Here is a 20,904-nt window from a genome sequence, read left to right on the forward strand (position 1 = left end):
TCCAAAAACCAGAAGTAGGCTTCTTGCTGAAACTATTGATTTGAGGTTTTACAATGTTTTCAAATATAACTGCAAGCTAAATTAATCTATAGGAGGCCCATTTAGACCCACAGAATTGAATGTGAATGTTAAAAAACTGAACAAATTACAATATACATGTTACAGGGTAACCCTTTTGGTGTGGCCAAATGTGCTTAAACGAAAAACCCTGTACAGTATTTCACAACAGAAATTGCATTTGCATTTGTCTTCTGCTTTGAAATGTTCTCAGCATGTGCAGAGTGATGATTTTGTTTACACAATTTGCATTTGATTAAATATCTTTTGTAAGCGTTTATAAGCGTTTATAAACATGAATGCCATCCGTCACAACATTAAGACGTTCCACTCTATTTGCTGCGTTGCCCAGTGAGACCTCCCAGCCAGAAGATGGCGCGATATCGTGATAGTGCATGTCCTGTGATCTAATCCTCCTAGACTACAACAACAACTCCACAGGGCACAGGGTTTTTACAGGGTTCTTAGTTTCTCTTTATCTGCAAATTGGCAGAAAACGGCAGGAAATCAGAAGATTGTAGTGAAAATACACCACAGTGGTGAGTCTTGCAAACATGTTCTTAGAGATTGCGAGACGATTCCACGTCAAGAAAGGCCGAGATGCGGTGCATAGATGTAGTGCAGATCCAGCCAGCTATACATTCTGTACAGCAAGTTATTCAATAGCCTTTGATTACAGTTTCTTTATTTGATGCTCGGTATTTAAATAGCTGTGTGTATTTGAGCGTATCTGATAACTTAAAATAAAAAAGCGTCTGCCAAATAACTAAGCAATAACCGTAAAAATACATTAGGCAACTTTTTTCGCGTGAAATGAATTTGGAGGCCTAACTAAATGATTATACAATGGTTGCATAAATGAATATATCACGAATTTAGACGTATATCTTATAACTTGCGTAAAAGAAGATAAAACCATCATAATGAGAAAGCACGTACGAAGGCAGACGTCTCCTTTCGTGGCAGTGTTATCGTACATAACGCAGTTATAGCAGCTAAATTTCCTTCTCCTATCGTCTTCATCGGGTCCTGTGTCTGACACTTCCTCAGTAGCTCAATGCATTTCTATCGCGCTTCAGGTAATGTTGCTAGACGTATGTACCTTTGCCTTGCGTATGAGATCGAAAACCCCATGTCCACACTTGGGTTGGTGGGTGGTACAGAAATTAAAGCCTGGTTATGTAATCATGCCTCATGTTGATTGTAGATACGTATTTTAATTTTAAGAAATAAATCCAAACAACCATTATAGGCTCAACGTGTATAAGGGCGAATTAAATTAGCAAAGTGATACAGAATGTTTTGCATAGGGAGTCCGGAGACTCTGGAGCATCCTTTACGCACTGAGTGGGACACGATCACACCAGGCGCGTGGTTAGGGTTCTGATGTAAAATGCCAGGCTTCCAAGTTGAAGTAATGACGTGCATCACTTTAAAATCCATGCAGGCCATTATGCAAATTAATTCAAAAGTAATCCTAATTTGTAGTTTTCTTCTTCTAGTCCGAAGACTTAATTTCTGTTTGAAAGGCTGCTGTTAGCATGGGTTTTGAATAATAATAATAATAATAGACATTAAAAAATCCAGAACACGCATCTTTTGTAAAAAAAGGTTTCAAAGATTGGAGACTGTCCTGAAGGAATACTTGTCCCGTTTCGTTTTAGGTAACCCAGGAAGCCGTTAAATACAAGTGGAATACTCCGTTTAGCCAGGCTGAGGGGGACAAGAAGGGAGACGCCACCTTAACGAGGATACGGTTAAGTGGAAGTAGAGACACTGAACCAGGAAGTAAAGACACTGAACCAGGAAGTAAAGATACTGAACCAGGCAGTAGAGACCCTGAACCAGAAAGTAGAGACACTGAACCAGGAAGTTGAGACCCTGAACCTGGAAGTAGAGACACTAAACCAGGAAGTAGAGACCCTGGGACGTAACGTGCTCAAACGCTCGCCAACATGTCGGACGCCATCCTCACTTTCCAAGTCCAGCTCTCTGCTGTCATGGAAACGGTGCTCAAGTCAGCCATGTATGAGATCACCCGGCTGGTGGAGGACAGCTTCCTAGAGGAAGTGGCTCAGAGCAAACAGGAAGTGGAGGCCCTGAGGCAGCGGCTGCAGTGGTCGGAGAACCGGCGCAGAGAGCGAGAGAGCGGCAGGCGAGCGAGGTGCCTGGACTGCGGCAGAGTCGGAGTTTCCAGCGAGGAGTCAGAGGACCCACCCTCAGGAACACTGTCCGGTTAGAAACCACCTTCTCATTCCGAAACCCATCAAGTGTGTATGATGTGTGTGTATTATGACGTGTGTGTGTATGTATAAGTGTGTATGTGTGTGTATATTATGACGTGTGTGTGTATGTGTAAGTGTGTATGATGTGTGTATATTATGAAGTGTGTATGTGTGTGTGTGTGTTATGGCGTGTGTAGCAGCTGTTGAAAGGGGCGTTTGTGTGTCTGTGTTGATGCAGGAGCTGAAGCAGACCCTCCTCCTCCTCTCAGTAAGGGCTGTGCTGAGCCGGAGTGGAGCCCCGCTGTGGGACAGGACACAGCGCCCTCTTCAGGCAGCCTCCTGCCAGAGCGGCAGAGCAGCAGGCCGCGCAGCGGGGAGGCCTGTGGGGCGTACGAGTCGGAGGCGGGACAGGAAGGCGCCGCCCGCAGACTCGGTCTGGCTGGGCCTCAGCGCTGCGGGCCACGCCGCAGTGACCCCGACTCGCAGCGCGTCACCTGGACCACCTTTAAATTAGGGGACAGCCACGCTGAGGCGGAGGGGCTGGACCCCCCGTACGCTGCAGCGGCAGAGCCAGCCAGTCCGCAGGCTCACAGGGACCCGCAGCCCCGCCCCGCTGAGGAGGGGGCGGGGAACAGCGCCTCCCCTCTGCAGTACCTTAATGTGAAATCGGAGGCGCTGCTCATTAAAGAGGAGGCGGAGGTGCAGCCCGTGTGCAGTGAGGAGCTCAGATGGGACGTAGCTCACAGGGAGTCCTGGGACAGAGGAGACCTGCAGGTAGAGCACACGGCCCACTCGCCCCCCCCACAGGGCGCAGTGACATCACTGCAGTGCTTTCCAGAGAAGCTGGAGAGCCTGGCTCTGCACTTCCCTCCCCAGCAGCAGGAGGCAGCAGAAACCAGCTCTGAAGTGGATCTGAGACAGATCAGCGCACAGGTGCATTTAGAGGCTGTAGACAGGAGCAGAGGTGCATCATGGGATTGTGACTCATTAATGGTGTCAAAAAATATTCAAGGCCGTCAGAGGGGTTTCACGGGGGATAAAGCATTCAGTTGTGTTGAGTGTGGGAAGAGTTTCACCCAGTTAAAGAACCTCCAAGCTCACCTGAAATACCATGCAGGAGAGAGACCGCACAGATGCAGCCAGTGTGGGAAAAGCTTCCTCTATCAGAGTCGGCTTAAGGTTCATCTGCTGAGCCACACTGGGGAGAGGCCATTTAGCTGCACTTACTGTGAAAAAAGCTTCCTGTCTCTCTATGACCTCAAAGTGCATCAGCGCAACCACACGGGAGAGAAACCGTACCGCTGCTCGCAGTGCGGGAAAGGTTTCACGCGGCTGAGCATCCTTAAGGAACACGGGATCATTCACTCCAAAGAGAAATCGTTCGGCTGCACGCTGTGTGGGAAGAGGTTCACTCGGCCCAGTAATCTTAAGGCTCACTTGAGACGCCACGTAGTGGAGAAACAGCACAGCTGCACACTGTGCGGAAAGAGCTTTCTCTATTTGTGCCGCCTTAAAAAGCACCTTAAAAAAGTCCACTGGACAGACACTACTGCTAGCATGTAGTGTGGTAAGAGATTCATGCAGTAATTTTGGCTGTTCTACAGTTATTATATCTATGCTGGTAATCAAGTTAAAACTTAAATTCAGCCAGTGGTGCCTCTTGACTGATATGAGTACTGTAGGCAGCAGTTTTTTGGATGCGTCATCATAATTGTCCGTTTTGACAATATGGCTGAAACTTATTCATTGCTTATTTTTTAAGCCTGCAGTTGTACGTGGCGAGGGCGTTTTTGTAAGTGAACATTTACAGGTGTATATATTGATATATTTTCACAATCTAAGTCCTCTGTCTTCAGCAGAAAAATAGGCCTCATCCATAGCTTTGTGCTTTTGAGTTGTATTTATCTGACTGGGTGAAACAAGGCTTTCAGAAACCGGGAATTGTGGGCCGTTTTTCAGTTTCTGTGCAGTAAATACCCCAGATAGTGTTCAGTGTTAGCTGATTTGAGTCAGTGGGAATATTAAGTACAGAGGACCGCTTTCATGCAGATTGGTTTGACTTAATATCATAAGAAACACATAATAGCATAAATAGGCATACATTTAAACATAAATATGTAGCAACATAAATGTATAATCAGTTAAATATTTGTATTGTTGAAGGTTGTGAGTGCACACCAGCAGTAGTGTGAGCCAAACACTTCAGGAAACACCACTCCTGCATTCAGTGTGTGAGCAGTGTTCTGTGGGTGTGTGAGCAGTGTTCAGCGAGTGTGTGAGCAGTGTTCAGTGGGTGTGTGAGCAGTGTTCAGTGAGTGTGTGAGCAGTGTTCAGTGAGTGTATGTGCAGTGTTCAGAGTGTGTGTGAGTAGTGTTCAATGAGTGAATGTGTGAGCAGTGTTCAGTGAGTGGGTGTGTGAGCAGTGTACAGTGAGTGTGTGAGCAGTGTTCAGTGAGTTAGTGAGCAGTGTTCAGTGAGTGTGTGAGCAGTGTTCAGTGAGTGGGTGTGTGAGCGGTGTTCAGTGAGTGTGTGAGCAGTGTTCCGTGAGTGAGTGAGTGGGTGTGTGAGCAGTGTTCAGTGAATGAGTGTGTGAGCAGTGTTCAGTGAGTGTGTGAGCAGTGTTCAGTGAGTGTGTGTGCAGTGTTCAGTGAGTGTATGTGCAGTGTTCATTGAGTGAGTGTGTGAGCAGTGTTCAGTGAGAGTGTGTGAGCAGTGTACAGTGAGTGTGTGAGCAGTGTTCAGTGAGTGTGTGAGCAGTGTTCAGTGAGTGTGTGAGCAGTGTACAGTGAGTGTGTGAGCAGTGTTCAGTGAGTGGATGTGTGAGCAGTGTTCAGTGAGTGTGTGTGCAGTGTTCAGTGAGTGTGTGAGCAGTGTTCAGTGAGTGTATGTGCAGTGTTCAGTGAGTGTGTGTGTGAGCAGTGTTCAGTGAGTAATTTGTGTGAGCAGTGTACAGTGAGTGTGTGTGTGAGCAGTGTTCAGTGAGTGTGTGTGTGTGCAGTGTTCAGTGAGTGTGTGTGCTGTGTTCAGTGAGTGTGTGAGCAGTGTTCAGTGAGTGTATGTGCAGTGTTCAGTGAGTGTGTGTGTGAGTAGTGTTCAATGAGTGAATGTGTGAGCAGTGTTCAGTGAGTGGGTGTGTGAGCAGTGTACAGTGAGTGTGTGAGCAGTGTTCAGTGAGTGTGTGAGCAGTGTTCAGTGAGTGTATGTGCAGTGTTCAGTGAGTGTGTGTGTGAGCAGTGTTCAGTGAGTGAGTGAGTGGGTGTGTGAGCAGTGTTCAGTGAGTGAGTGAGTGAGTGTGTGAGCAGTGTTCAGTGAGTGAGTGAGTGAGTGTGTGAGTAGTGTTCAGTGAGTGAGTGAGTGAGTGTGTGAGCAGTGTTCAGTGAGTGAGTGAGTGGGTGTGTGAGCAGTGTTCAGTGAGTGAGTGAGTGAGTGTGTGAGCAGTGTTCAGTGAGTGAGTGAGTGAGTGTGTGAGCGGTGTTCAGTCAGGCTGTACTGCATGTGCAGTGGTCCTGTACAGCACAGCTGCTCTGTGGTCCCGTGTCCCCGTTCCTCAGTGTGATCACGAGTGTTTTCTGTGGTGTTTGGGGGCAGATCTGCAGCAGCTGCACTGTTAGCGAAGCAGAGCTGTCAGTCGGGTGCTTCTGATGTCTGTAATGAGCATGCTACTAACACGTGTGTGGAAAAGTGAATTCACTCTGAGAATGTGACCCTAAGATGCTTTCCATTTGTCATTAATTAAAGTGACTAAAATCTCAAGTGTTCAGTAACGTGCTTCTTGGAGTGTTTATTTGGCCCCATAAAAACAGAACATGGGGAGGACATTTTTAGGGGTCTCGCTGAGGGTCAATACGGGGAGGTCATCGGCTTTTAGAAGTTTGTGCATGGGACAGCATACACAAATTGTGTATGTTGTCCATGTCATTGTCATGTGACTCTACTCACAATGAAGAGCAGCTTGTAATTTATCAGTGTGCTCAAACACTCAAACTTCTCATTGCGTGCCGGTGGTTGCCTTTATGAAAGGTTTGTGCAAATACATGGTTATTTTCCCAGGGAACTTTTGGGAAACGGCCAGTTTCCTTAAAGATCTTTCGCGTGCCATTACAGGACGTCACTAACTACAGACGGCAGAATCGCAGATCTGTCCTCTCACACCAGACGCCCAGCAGAAATCCTGCTTCTGTCAGTTCCCATCAGAGGGATTTGGCTGAAGCAGCAGCAGCTGTGTGCACATCACTCCTTTGACTCAATCAGCTGTGAAAAAAATTGTATCTTTTCAAACACAGTTGGGTCATTCGGTTTAAAAACCCACAACCTGGCAACATCAAAATCTGGCAACCACATGGTCCAGACCGCACACTCATCCCAGTTTATATGACTTTATTAAGCCTTCCCAAATCCACCTCAGTGGGGTGTCTCAAGCACCGGGCCTTCAGGAGGTCTTGTTACCATGACAACAAAAGAACCCTGCATGTGTGTGGAGTCTGAATGAGGTGTGAGTAACAGCTAGAACTTCTGTTATCATCACATACAGTCCCTAACAGCCACTCAGGCTTCACAAACTCTACAGCCAATCATATAACTTCACACTCAACAAAATAAGCACTATGATTAGTTCAGGTCACTCAGTCAGTCATGAAATGTGCTAGCTCCACCCATTTGGGGGGTTTTTGATGGCCTGCTGTCCTGTCACTCGCTGACTGACAGACAGGTGGCGCTGTGTAGTGAATCCCCTTTTTATCCTTTGCAGGTGCATCAGTTAACAGCCACAAACTTACGAGCAAAAAGAGGAAAAACCAAGTCGACGGACGGGCAGAGAGAGTTCAGTGTAAGCCTCCGCAAATCGTGCTCTTGTGATTATAAAACATCACATTGCCATTAACTGTTCTTGTGTGTATACATTTATATATAGTGTATAGTGTTCAGTAATGCCTGTAATATACCTTATGACCATTCATTTAAACATGTGTCTTATGTGTCTCTCTTTAGAATGTGGCCAGAAAGGTACTTACACAATTCCAGGTTTGGCAGAACCCCTGCTACAGCAAAAATATTGACTGGAACCCACTAACAGCCAAGGTACAACTGCACTGTTCCTTCCATAGCAGTAATGCAGTGAGATCTGTGTTGAACACTGAGGCACACTCCGTGCTGTGACAATGGATGACAGGTGATGAATGAATAAGCATGCAGTTTCAATCTCATTATGGAGACATTGCTTTACCTTGCCAGTGGTGTCCACCCAATGTATGATCTTTATCGTTTCAAGCGCTATGACCTTTAAACACACAGGGCCTCTAGTGTATGGATCTCTCCCCAGATCATTTCTGCGTTACCCCAGCTACGCGGTCGGGAAACGGAGGTGGTCGACCGCTGCACCAAGATGCTTAAGAACCGCAGGGAATATCTGCGCAGGACTGGCCAGGTACCAAACATCAAAAACCAATCAATCAATCAATCAGTTAATCAATCATGCTGCAAACCATTTGTCCTCACCAAATTTGGTATGTAAGTGCAGTATTTAATTCTGAGCATGCATGAGATCTTTGGCACCTCCCTGCCAATAGATGGCACTATTACATTACAGGCATTTAGCAGACGCTCTTATCCAGAGCGACTTACACAACTATTTTACATAGCATTTTACACTGTATCCATTTATACAGCTGGATATATACTGAAGCAATGCAGGTTAAGTACCTTGCTCAAGGTACAACGCAGGTCTTACCCGGAATCGACCTGCGACTTCGTTACAGTCTAGTTCCTTACCCACTGTGCTACACTCCGTCCCACTATACCTAGCACATAATTTTAAAATGGTCAACTCTTCAACTCTTCAACCATTTGATCAATCAAGTTGAAATCTGGTGTCCTCCATCTTCGTGCAGTTCTCCAACAGTGAGTCCAAAGACCAAAAGATATCTTAAAAAACATGGCTGCCATCATCCAATCGGATATCAGCAGCCATTCGACAGGCTTAGCCATGGCCAATGATCATGAAACTTGGTGAATATGTTGAACTCTCGACTTATTACTACCATGTAAATTTTTGGATCAGTTGGCCTTCAGGGGGCTTTATAGAAAATGTGCATCTTTACAAAGAGTGCATCTTTGGCAATGGTAAATGGAAAATCATATAATTTGCATCAGTAGATCTTACTCCTTGAGCTAAACAACTTTGCCTCAAGACACACCATTAGTAACCATTTTGATTTTCCACCATTTAGAATTTTTTTAAAGGATAATTTTATTTAAAGGATATTTTTTGTCTTCTACACAGTTGATCCAATCTTTACCCAATTTGACATGCCTGGTGTAACCAGAAAAAACGTACTTTTTTGATGTGCAAACCATTTGTCTGTGACATGTCAATCAGTTTTTGTGGGTGTAGCCATTTTTACTAAAACAGCTGTAACTGACGAACACTATGTCCAATCCTCACCAAATTTGGTAACCAATCGCAGTACATGATTCTGAGGATGCACACACGTTTTTACGCCTCTCGACCAATAGGTGGCGCTATAACAAATAAGTATAAATGCCTACAACTCTTCAACTGTTTGAAGAATCTGGTTATAAATTGGTATCTTCCATCTCTCTGTAAGTTCCCAATGGGGGGGTCCAAATCTAAAAAGATTTCTTTAAAATATGGCCGCCATCAGCCAATCAGATATCAACAGACATACAACAAGCTTAGCACTGACCAATTCTCATGAAACTTGGTGAATAAGTTGACAAGTTGATGTCTTCACTTGGTACTATGATGTAAATTTTTAGATCATTTGGCCTGGAAGCGTGCTATAGTTAATGTCCAGATTGATTTTCCACCATTTTGAATTTCTGACAAGACCTACTTTTGCAAACTAGTCCAAGGCCATTTGGCTTCCTGTTACCAAATTAGGCTTGAAAGAATCTGTGGAGTCTGTAATTGAATATTCATCAAAAATGTTGGAAGTTTCAAATCAGTATGTCTGTAGCATGCAAATCAATTATTATGGGCATGGCCGTTGTGACTGAAACAGCTGTAACTTGTGAATGCTTTGTCTGATCATCATGAAACTTGGCATACATATGCAATGGTTGTCTCTGATGCAGGTAATTTTGTGGCCTTTTCGCAAGAGGTGATGCTGGAATAAGAAAATACATCAAAATGCCTATCTTAAAAATGAATAATTACTCCATTCTGCTTGGACCCTATTAATTACCGCTTGCGGTTATATTTATTATTTGTTACTGCTAGCTCGCTAGCCAGCGATATATCTCTCTCTCAGTAGCCAGCAAGCTGCCTAGCAATCTCTCTATCTGTCCGTTATCTAGCCAGCAATCCCTCACTCTCTCTCTCTCTCTCTCTCTCTATATATATATATATATATATATATCACTAGTTACCTAGCTAGCTCGCAATCTCTCAACATCTCTCTCACAAGCTCGCTAGCTATCTCTGAATAGCTAATATTATCTAGCTAGTGAGAGAGATAGAAATAGCCGTGGGCAACTTTTCTCTGGCAACTTTTGTCGTTCAGTTCCAGACTTCTGTCTACTTTGTTGACCGAATCACTTGCTGTGTGGGTGACTTGTGAGTTTGAGTTTGAATGAGAGGAATTTCCTGCGTGAGACTGACCCTCTTCTTCCTGCTTCTCAGGTCACCCCTCCGAAACACCTAATCGCTGGAGCCCCGCCTCCAAAAGCAGCCCCCAATCACATGCTGAGTTCACGGTGAGAAATACCAAGACCATCTGTCCTTCAGTGTGGCTAGTAAAAATGTTTCAGTATGTTTACATAGAATGTAATGTGTTATTCCCCATGAAAACAATGACAGTATTATTCTACAAATGCAAAAAGTATAGTTCAATATATAAACTTATTGTATTGTAAATATTGGTTAATATTTAATTTACTGTTTAATTTAATATTCAGATATTCCCAGTATGTGGTATTTTTCCCAGTATCCCAGTATCTGAGCAAACACAAAATGTTCTCACAATGTTCCTGGAATGTTTTGTCATCACACTTGCTATGTCATGGCAGCAGCATTGTGAGAAGGTTTTGCATGAGCTGGGATCATAAGTATCTGAATAAGAGGTCAGATGCGTTTAGGAGAGTCTGCCGCATGTCCTCCTTGTAACCATGGGCCGACTGATTTTGCAGGACCCGGTGATGGGAGGGAGGGGGGCAGTGCTGTCCCTGTTCTGCAGAACGAACCGAAGTGCCCCTGCCAGGGACTCGACTTTTAGACCCTTCATGTCTGAGACGCCTGAGAGCCGGAGCAACTCAGGGTGATGAGAAGACTCGCTATCGACACCAGACAGGAAAATGTCTTTGTGTTAACATTACGTCTTTTTATACCCAGTAATAAATCATTGTGCTACATGATATTGGCCGACTGGGTTATTGGCAGCTACACTACACCTTTGTCTCAGTGCGCTAACACAAACAGGTCTAAACAGGGTTAAAGAGTCTATTTCACACACACACACACAGGTCATATGTACAGGTAAAACAGAAACATGGAATGGCCAGTTTAAAGTCATTAATACGGGACTGAGCCACTACCATGGCACAGAGTCGCTCAGAGTATGGAATCCTGCAGGAGGAACACAATACCACTGTTCCGCAAAAAACACAATCCACTCACGCTTAGCTGACGGAAGTGTAAAACACGAGGTGACATTGCAGAATATATATCATAGATGCTGGATGAGGTTCTGATCTGGTCACTGATGCCATGACACTTGGCTGACATCAGTGTAATTCCACTCAAACCACTGGGTGGCGCTCCTGCTCTGTGGATGGTGGGGCTGTAATGTTTGGGGAAACTCCCCTCTCAGCAGGAAGACAGTGCTGTAACATGGAACTGCGTTTGCCTTCTGTGCACCCAAATGATGCAGAAATGTACCCCACGCCATCCCTTCAGTGCTAGAACACAGTCACAGAACCACCAGAACCCTTCAGTGCTAGAGCACCGCCACATTATAACCAACAGAACCCTTCAGTGCTATAACACTATCACAGAACCACCAGAACCCTTCAGTGTTTGAACACTATTACGTTAAAAAAATACACATTTACTTGCTGAGAAAATAATAAAATACACACATACAGAAGCTGAGGGGATGTGGGTTGAAGTGAGCAATATTAAAAAGGAAACCAGGAACTGATGTATGATTACATTCCAATACTCTACTCCATCTGACCGATCAAATAACATTATATAAAATATATAAAACCCAAGGTGCGTGTGTGTGGCATTGGAATGGAAGGTGTTTCTCCAGGCTGGCATGTCGCTTTCCTATACAGTGCCGAGAGCTGCTGCTTTATTCTCTTCCAGAGCTGTGCTCACATTTAAACAACTCGCCTGTTTTCTCCATTCTCCATATATATATATACAACAATTGCAACAATTGCAGCCTTGCTCTTTTAATCTCATTTCCAAAAGTTGTTTTTAACAGCCTTTTCTCAATGAAATGTTCTCTCATTCACCGTGCCGCAAATTCAGTATGATGTACATACGAAATAATAATCCCCAAGTTGAGCTAAAATACAATTTACTTATCATTTCCGCTCGAGGCCAGTTGGGGATAATTATGACTAAAATAGTTTCGATGTGAATAGGTAGTTTTTCCAACGCTTTATTTTCAGGTATGGTCCTCTGAGGCCACCGTAGTCGTCGTTAATGGAGAACTACATATACAGCTTTGTGTGACTACAAACGTGAAATGTACACATACTACAACACTGGAATAACTTCACGTCGCCACTGGTATTAAAAATAACTCAAATATCATTTTCCGCTTACTAGTAAAGAGCATTCCCCAGTGACGCATAGCTACCGCTGATAGCCAGCTAGCTGACCAGTACTACCTCGCTATTGTTGACATATAGCTAGCTGGCTAAGTAGCTAGCTGCCTATGCAAAAACTGTAGTAGCATGATATAACGTTTCCTAATTATGCTCAATAATGCTATTGTTTGCTTGTTTTTTTCTTCTAGCGTTTAAAAGCATAAATTAAGTTTTTCATGTTCGGTTAACACGCTATCTTCATTATCTTGAAAACTATCAATATGGTAGCCCCGGTGTTGATTACAGTGTGCTAAAAGCTTAGCCACCCAACACATTAGCCCCAGCGTAAATTTAATTATCGAACTGTGAGTTTTTGCAGCAAAACAAGACACCATATCACTGTCATCGGCTCTGGGTTTTCAGCTGAGTGGTCTGAACTTATTTGACACTGACTTATATTTTAAACCAAAGCCAACTGGTATTTTGACATGTCCCATTCTGAAATAATGTCGACATTAATTTACAAAAATAATGTTTGTTTGCAAAGGTACGGCCGATTCGTTCCTGAGCAGATAAAGCTCTCCTTGTTTCTTGATGGTGATTGAGAAACCATTTGTTAACTAGTTTTGTCTGTTTTCTTGGCTTGGTTGAGTTTTTGAAGACTGTGATAAATTTGCATCCTTTGGCAGACAGATTATACCTTTATGGTCAGCCCGGCAACCCTGGCTACTGGTGCGCTCAGATTGTAGTAGCAGGGAATTAAGAAATTTAAAGTGCTCAGGAAGTTTGAATTTGCCCAATATTTCAACAGTTCACCAGTGTCTGTGAGCACAAGTCTGGTTCAGTTTCAAGGTAATTTGTGGTGAATCTTTTTCATTCTTGGGCACTAAGGTAAGAAGAGGGCACAAGAAACTGGGGGTCAGTGGAGGGACCGGACTGCTACGGAGAGGAAGTGGAGACCTTGGGACAGGAAGTAGAGACCCTGGAGTGTGCCGTGGGTTCGGCGCTCAAACGCTCGCCAACATGTCGGACGCCATCCTCACTTTCCAAGTCCAGCTCTCCACTGTCATGGAAACGGTGCTCAAGTCGGCCATGTATGAGATCACCCGGCTGGTGGAGGACAGCTTCCTGGAGGAAGTGGCTCGGAGCAAACAGGAAGTGGAGGCCCTGAGGCAGCGGCTGCAGTGGTCGGAGAGCCGGCGCAGAGAGCGAGAGAGCGGTGGGCGAGCGAGGTGCCTGGACTGCGGCAGAGTCGGAGTTTCCAGCGAGGAGTCAGAGGACCCACCCTCAGGAACACTGTCCGGTTAGAAACCACCTTCTCATTCTGAAACCCATCAAGTGTGTATGATGTGTGTGTATTATGACGTGTGTGTGTATGTGTAAGTGTGTATGATGAGTATACATTATGACGTGTGTATGTAATATATTTATGAGTGGATGTGTAGTATAGTGTGTATAAGTGTGATTAGGTGTGTGAAAGTGGTGATCGGTAGATGCGTTGTATTGAGAGGTATTAACGCTTGTGTTGTGTATATGGTAAGTGTGTATGATGTGTGTGTATTATGACGTGTGTGTGTATGTGTAAGTGTGTATGATGTGTGTGTATTATGACGTGTGTGTGTATGTGTAAGTGTGTATGATGTGTGTGTATTATGATGTGTGTGTGTATATTATGACGTGTGTGTGTATGTGTAAGTGTGTATGATGTGTGTGTTTGTGTTATGGCGTGTGTAGCAGCTGTTGAAAGGGGCGTTTGTGTGTCTGTGTTGATGCAGGAGCTGAAGCAGACCCTCCTCCTCCTCTCAGTAAGGGCTGTGCTGAGCCGGAGTGGAGCCCCGCTGTGGGACAGGACACAGCGCCCTCTTCAGGCAGCCTCCTGCCAGAGCGGCAGAGCAGCAGGCCGCGCGGCGGGGAGGCCTGCGGGGCGTACGAGTCGGAGGCGGGACAGGAAGCCGCCGCCCGCAGACTCGGTCTGGCTGGGCCTCAGCGCTGCGGGCCACGCCGCAGTGACCCCGACTCGCAGCGCGTCACCTGGACCACCTTTAAATTAGGGGACAGCCAAGCTGAGGCGGAGGGGCTGGACCCCCCGTACGCTGCAGCGGCAGAGCCAGCCAGTCCGCAGGCTCACAGGGACCCGCAGCCCCGCCCCGCTGAGGAGGGGGCGGGGAACAGCGCCTCCCCTCTGCAGTACCTTAATGTGAAATCGGAGGCGCTGCTCATTAAAGAGGAGGCGGAGGTGCAGCCCGTGTGCAGTGACGAGCTCAGATGGGACGTAGCTCACAGGGAGTCCTGGGACAGAGGAGACCTGCAGGTAGAGCACACGGCCCACTCGCCCCCCCCACAGGGCGCAGTGACATCACTGCAGTGCTTTCCAGAGAAGCTGGAGAGCCTGGCTCTGCACTTCCCTCCCCAGCAGCAGGGGGCAGCAAAGACCAGCTCTGAAGTGGATCTGAGACAGACCAGAGCACTGGTGCATTTAGAGGCTGTAGACAGGAGCAGAGGTGCATCATGGGATTGTGACTCATTAATGGTGTCAAAAAATATTCAAGGCCGTCAGAGGGGTTTCACGGGGGATAAAGCATTCAGTTGTGTTGAGTGTGGGAAGAGTTTCACCCAGTTAAAGAACCTCCAAGCTCACCTGAAATACCATGCAGGAGAGAGACCGCAAAGATGCAGCCAGTGTGGGAAAAGCTTCCTCTATCAGAGTCGGCTTAAGGTTCATCTGCTGAGCCACACTGGGGAGAGGCCGTTCTATGACCTCAAAGTGCATCAGCGCAACCACACGGGAGAGAAACCGTACCGCTGCTCGCAGTGTGGGAAAGGTTTCACGTGGCTGAGCATCCTTAAGGAACACGGGATCATTCACTCCAAAGAGAAATCGTTCGGCTGCACGCTGTGTGGGAAGAGGTTCACTCGGCCCAGTAATCTTAAGGCTCACTTGAGACGCCACGTAGTGGAGAAACAGCACAGCTGCACACTGTGCGGAAAGAGCTTTCTCTATTTGTGCCGCCTTAAAAAGCACCTTAAAAAAGTCCACTGGACAGACACTGCTACTAGCATGTAGTGTGGTAAGAGATTCATGCAGTAATTTTGGCTGTTCTACAGTTATTATATCTATGCTGGTAATCAAGTTAAAACTTAAATTCAGCCAGTGATGCCTCTTGACTGATATGAGAACTGTAGGCAGCACTTTCTTGGACGTTGGTTCAGTGAGCATGTGAACAGTGTTCAGTGAGTGGGTGTGTGAGCAGTGTTCAGTGAGTGGATGTGTGAGCAGTGTACACTGAGTGTGTGTGTGAGCAGTGTTCAGTGAGTGGGTGTGTGAGCAGTGTTCAGTGAGTGGGTGTGTGAGCAGTGTTCAGTGAGTGAGTGAGTGAGTGGGTGTATGAGCAGTGTTCAGTGAATGAGTGTGTGAGCAGTGTTCAGTGAGTGGGTGTGTGAGCAGTGTTCAGTGAGTGAGTGAGTGGGTGTATGAGCAGTGTTCAGTGAATGAGTGTGTGAGCAGTGTTCCGTGAATGTGTGAGCAGTGTTCAGTGAGTGGGTGTGTGAGCAGTGTTCAGTGAGTGAGTGAGTGGGTGTGTGAGCAGTGTTCAGTGAATGAGTGTGTGAGCAGTGTTCAGTGAGTGTGTGAGCAGTGTTCAGTGACTGGGTGTGTGAGCAGTGTTCAGTGAGTGGGTGTGTGAGCAGTGTTCAGTGAGTGAGTGAGTGGGTGTGTGAGCAGTGTTCAGTGAGTGGGTGTGTGAGCAGTGTTCAGTGAGTGAGTGAGTGAGTGGGTGTGTGAGCAGTGTTCAGTGAGTGAGTGAGTGAGCGGTGTTCAGTGAGTGTGTGAGCAGTGTTCAGTGAGTGAGTGAGTGGGTGTGTGAGCAGTGTTCAGTGAATGAGTGTGTGAGCAGTGTTCAGTGAGTGTGTGAGCAGTGTTCAGTGACTGGGTGTGTGAGCAGTGTTCAGTGAGTGTGTGTGTGAGCAGTGTTCAGTGCGTGAGTGAGTGTGTGTGTGAGCAGTGTTCAGTGAGTGTATGTGCAGTGTTCAGTGAGTGTGTGTGTGAGCAGTGTTCAGTGAGTGAGTGAGTGGATGTGTGAGCAGTGTTCAGTGAGTGGGTGTGTGAGCAGTGTTCAGTGAGTGAGTGAGTGAGAGTGTGAGCGGTGTTCAGTCAGGCTGTACTGCATGTGCAGTGGTCCTGTACAGCACAGCTGCTCTTTGGTCCCGCGTCCCCGTTCCTCAGTGTGATCACGAGTGTTTTCTGTGGTGTTTGGGGGCAGATCTACAGCAGCTGCACTGTTAGCGAAGCAGAGCTGTCAGTCGGGTGCTTCTGATGTCTGTAATTTCCATTTGTCATTAATTAAAGTGACTAAAATCTAGTTCAGTATCGTGCTTCTTGGCATATTTATTTGGCCCCATAAAAACAGGACTCGCTGAGGGTCAGTATGGGGAGGTCATCGGCTTTTAGAGGACCAGACCGCAGACTGATCCCAGTTTATATGACTTTATTAAGCCTTCCCAAATCCACCTCAGTGGGGAGTCTCAAGCACCAGGCCTTCAGGAGGTCTTATTACCATGACAACAAAAGAACCCTGCATGTGTGTGGAGTCTGAATGAGGTGTGAGTAACAGCTAGAACTTCTGTTATCATCACATACAGTCCCTAACAGCCACTCAGGCTTCACAAACTCTACAACCAATCATATAACTTCACACTCAACAAAATAAGCACTATGATTAGTTCAGGTCACTCAGTCAGTCATGAAATGTGCTAGCTTTGTCCATCTGGGGGGGTTTGTGATGGCCTGCTGTCCTGTCACTCGCTGACTGACAGACAGGTGGCGCTGTGTAGTGAATCCCCTTTTTATCCTTTGCAGGTGCATCAGTTAACAGCCACAAACTTACGAGCAAAAAGAGGAAAAACCAAGTCGACGGACGGGCAGAGAGAGTTCAGTGTAAGCCTCCGCAAATCGTGCTCTTGTGATTATAAAACATCACATTGCCATTAACTGTTCTTGTGTGTATACATTTATATATAGTGTATAGTGTTCAGTAATGCCTGTAATATACCTTATGACCATTCATTTAAACGTGTCTTATGTGTCTCTCTTTAGAATGTGGCCAGACAGGTACTTACACAGTTCCAGGTTTGGCAGAACGCCTGCTACAGCAAAAATATTGACTGGAACCCAGTAACAGCCAAGGTACAACTGCACTGTTCCTTCCATAGCAGTAATGCAGTGAGATCTGTGTTGAACACTGCCTATGTTCCCGCCTCACTAAATGCTAATTTTGTACTTCTATGGCCAAAGAAATAGTTTCATGAGGCACACTCCGTGCTGTGACAATGGATGACGGATGGCAGGAACATGAATAATCGTGAAATTTCACTCTCATGGAGACATTGCTTTACCTTGCCAATGGTGTCCACACAATGTATGCTCTTTATCATATCAAGTGCTATGACATTTGAACACAGGGCCTCTAGCGTATGGAGCACTATGGCTCGCTGGTGGAATGACCTCCCTGTGGCGGTCAGAACAGCAGAGAATCTGACTACCTTCAAACGCAGACTAAAGACTCATCTCTTCAGGCTGCACCTCTCCCCACCCCTCCCTAGCCTATAGTTTAGCTCAATGTACCTAGGTAGGCTAATACGATCACGTTAGTTTTTATTTGGCAGGATTGTTTTTGTCTGATTCTGATTAGGCAAATGTGATTTCACTGCTAGTTTGTACTTGGCAGGATTGTTTGTTTGTTTGCTGAACAGGTTACCCTACAGGGTTGGAGTCCTGATCTATGTGGTCACTTCAGGCACTACGATCTTTACAGCACTCTAGTGTGTTCTTTTCCTCTCACTTGACATCCTTGTTCGCTGATAAGGCTCCTTAACTAATGCACTTGTTGTACTGTGCTTGATAAGACTCTCTAAAGGCCTGATGTATGTAATAATGTAATGGCATTTAAACACACAGGGCCTCTAGTGTATGGAGCACTATGACCTTTAAACACACTGGGCCTCTAGTGTATGGAGCACTATGACCTTTAAACACACAGGGCCTCTAGTGTATGGAGCACTATGAGCACTATGGCCTTTAAACACACAGGGCCTCTAGTGTATGGAGCACTATGACCTTTAAACACACAGGGCCTCTAGTGTATGAAGCACTATGAGCACTATGGCCTTTAAACACACAGGGCCTCTAGTGTATGGATCTCTCCCCAGATCATTTCTGCGTTACCCCAGCTACGCGGTCGGGAAACGGAGGTGGTCGACCGCTGCACCAAGATGCTTCAGAACCGCAGGGAATATCTGCGCAGGACTGGCCAGGTACCAAACATCAAAAACCAATCAATCAATCAATCAGTCAATCAATCAAACAAACAGTCAACAAATCAGTCAATCAATTATTCATTCAAACAATCAATCAACCAAAGAATTTAATAATCAGCCAACTACTCAGACAACAAAGAAATCATTCAAACCAAACAGTCAACCAATGTATCTATCAACCAACCTATCGGTCAATCAGTCAATTGATCTCTCATTCATAAAAACAACATAAATCGATCAATAAATTCAATTCAATTCAATTCAATTCACTTTCTTTGTCCCCGAGGGGCAATTGGAGAGGCACATAGAGTAGTACGATTAACAAGTAACACAATACAGGAGAAAAATAAAAAATAAAAAACACACATAACATACAGTGCAACAATGCTGATTTTGAGGCAAAATAGATAAAAAAATTGGGCAATCACTCAGTTAACCAAAGACTCGTTCAGTCTCACAGGCATTTTTGAGTGTGAGTGTGAATGAGAGTGTGTGTGTGTGTGTGAGTGTGATTGAGAGTGAGAGTGTGTGTGTGTGTGTGTGTGTGTGTGAGTGTGAATGAGAGTGTGAGTGATGAGGGTGTGTGTGTGAGTTGTGATGAGGAGTGAGAGAGTGTGAGTGTGATGATGGAGTGGAGTGTGATGAGAGATGTGTGTGAGTGTGTGAGAGTGAGAGTGTGATGTGTGAGGTGTGAGTGTGATGGAAGAGTGTGAGTGTGAGTGTGAATGAGAGTGGAGTGTGAGTGTGTGAGCATGAGAGTGTGTGAGTGTGAGTGTGAATGAGAGTGTGAGTGTGAGTGTGAATGAAGTGTGAGTGTGAGTGTGAGTGAGAGTGTGAGTGTGAGTGTGAATGAGAGTGTGAGTGTGAGTGTGAATGAGAGTGGAGTGTGTGAGTGTGAGATGAGAGTGTGGAGGTGTGATGGGTGATGGAGTGTGAGTGTGAGTGTGTGAGTGGATGAGAGTGTGAGTGTGAGTGAGAGTGTGAGTGTGAGTGTGAATGAGAGTGTGAGTGTGAGTGTGAATGAGAGTGTGAGTGTGAGTGTGAATGAGAGTGTGAGTGTGAGTGTGAATGAGAGTGTGAGTGTGAGTGTGAATGAGAGTGTGAGTGTGAGTGTGAATGAGAGTGTGAGTGTGAGTGTGAGTGTGAATGAGAGTGTGAGTGTGAGTGTGAATGAGAGTGTGAGTGTGAGTGTGAATGAGAGTGTGAGTGTGAGTTTGAATGAGAGGAATTTCCTGTGTGAGACTGATCCTCTTCTTCCTGCTTTCAGGTCACCCCTCCGAAATACCTCATCTCTGGAGCCCCACCTCCAGAAACAGTCCCCAATCACATGCTGAGTTGAGAGACAGACTCCAAGAGCATCAGCCTTTCACTATGGCCAATTAATTTTTAAGATTTTATAGATTTTCTGTGTATTCAGTATGTTTACATGGAATGTAATGTTGTGTTTTCCTCCATGAAAATAATGACGGTATTATTCTACAAATACAAAAAGGTTTTTTTCTGTTTGTTTTTTTGCTAGAACACCATTACAGAACCAACAAAACCCTTCAGTGCTAGAACAGCATTACAGAACCACCAGAACCTTTAGTGCTAGAACACCATTACAGAACCAACAAAACCCTTCGGTGCTAGAACAGCATTACAGAACCAACAGAACCCTTCAGTGCTAGAACAGCATTACAGAACCAACAGAACCCTTCTCTCTTGGAACACCATTACAGGACCACCAGAACCCTTCAGTGCTACAGGAGTAAGAGATGACTGCAGCACAACTAGGAATGCTCAGGCTGGTCTGCCCAAGGCCCCGCCCATCCATCTACAAGAGGCCCCGCCCACCTGCCCTCCAATGAACTGAGATCGAAAGGCAGTACATATCTAAATAAAGTATGGATATAAAAATGTGACATTTTTCTAAAATATTGTCCTTTGCGGGTGCATTTTGTTCTAAAAATATGCATTCTCTTGCTGAGCAAATAACAGGCTGAGGGGATGTGGGATGAAGTGAGCAAGATTAAAAATGTACATTTTGCTAGGAAACCAGGAACTGATGTACGATTACATTCCAATACTCTACTCCATCGGACCGTTTAAATAACATTTCAAATAAAATATATAAAACCCAAAGTGCATGTGTGTGGCATTGGAATGGCAGGTGTTTCTCCAGGCTGGCATATAGCTTTCCTATACAGTGCCGAGAGCTCTTTTCAGTGCAGCTCTACATTTAAACAACTTGCTTGTTTTTTCCAGGCTTTGCTGTAGCAGCAGTAGCTTTAGATCAGAGCTAAAATAACCAAGCTCGGTGAGGGGGAGGGGGCAGTGGAACGCAGGCAAAATATACATACAATAATGCCAGAAGCAATTCTAGCCTTGCTCTCTTAATCTCATTTCCAAACCTTATTTTTTAACAGATTTTTCTCAATTAAATGTTCTCTCATTCACCCTGCCACAAAGTAAATATGAATGTATATATGTGGCAAGATCATCCAAACGTTGAGCTAAAATATAATTTCCCTATTATTGAAGTTTTCCAAAT

General features: G+C 45.4%; 2 protein-coding genes across 9 annotated transcripts; both read left to right on the top strand.

The window, feature by feature from the left end:
* The first annotated feature begins 435 nt into the window (after positions 1-435).
* On the top strand, positions 436-10,654 carry LOC135255968 (zinc finger protein 45-like). 8 transcript variants are annotated; one of them, XM_064337828.1, is made up of 8 exons: positions 441-596; positions 1,722-2,292; positions 2,521-3,215; positions 7,030-7,107; positions 7,269-7,358; positions 7,600-7,704; positions 9,922-9,995; positions 10,428-10,654. In XM_064337828.1, the coding sequence occupies exons 2-8, from the start codon at positions 2,013-2,015 to the stop codon at positions 10,435-10,437; spliced, it is 1,332 nt and encodes a 443-aa protein (XP_064193898.1). In that variant the 5' UTR covers positions 441-596; positions 1,722-2,012; the 3' UTR covers positions 10,438-10,654. The 8 variants fall into 8 exon arrangements, 3 of the variants coding, with proteins under 3 accessions (XP_064193896.1, XP_064193898.1, XP_064193897.1); XR_010330335.1 differs by lacking the exon at positions 10,428-10,654 and having other exon boundaries at positions 440-596; positions 7,269-7,449; positions 7,572-7,704; positions 9,922-9,966; XR_010330336.1 differs by lacking the exon at positions 10,428-10,654 and having other exon boundaries at positions 440-596; positions 7,572-7,704; positions 9,922-9,966.
* Positions 10,655-11,934: 1,280 nt separating this feature from the next.
* On the top strand, positions 11,935-20,288 carry LOC135255970 (uncharacterized). The gene is made up of 8 exons (XM_064337830.1): positions 11,935-12,039; positions 12,951-13,362; positions 13,835-14,529; positions 16,915-16,992; positions 17,152-17,241; positions 18,264-18,368; positions 19,639-19,705; positions 20,093-20,288. The coding sequence occupies exons 2-8, from the start codon at positions 13,083-13,085 to the stop codon at positions 20,224-20,226; spliced, it is 1,449 nt and encodes a 482-aa protein (XP_064193900.1). The 5' UTR covers positions 11,935-12,039; positions 12,951-13,082; the 3' UTR covers positions 20,227-20,288.
* Positions 20,289-20,904: the final 616 nt, after the last annotated feature.

Source organism: Anguilla rostrata, chromosome 5, assembly GCF_018555375.3.
Source record: "Anguilla rostrata isolate EN2019 chromosome 5, ASM1855537v3, whole genome shotgun sequence".
NCBI lineage: Eukaryota > Metazoa > Chordata > Actinopteri > Anguilliformes > Anguillidae > Anguilla > Anguilla rostrata.

Bases quoted from the DNA above. Each gene is read 5' to 3' on its own strand.
- LOC135255968 (XM_064337826.1), top strand. From the start codon at position 2,013: ATGTCGGACGCCATCCTCACTTTCCAAGTCCAGCTCTCTGCTGTCATG. The intron at 2,293-2,520 runs GTTAGAAACCAC...GTGTTGATGCAG, and splicing joins ACCCTCAGGAACACTGTCCG to GAGCTGAAGCAGACCCTCCT.
- LOC135255970 (XM_064337830.1), top strand. From the start codon at position 13,083: ATGTCGGACGCCATCCTCACTTTCCAAGTCCAGCTCTCCACTGTCATG. The intron at 13,363-13,834 runs GTTAGAAACCAC...GTGTTGATGCAG, and splicing joins ACCCTCAGGAACACTGTCCG to GAGCTGAAGCAGACCCTCCT. The intron at 18,369-19,638 runs GTACCAAACATC...TCCTGCTTTCAG, and splicing joins ATCTGCGCAGGACTGGCCAG to GTCACCCCTCCGAAATACCT.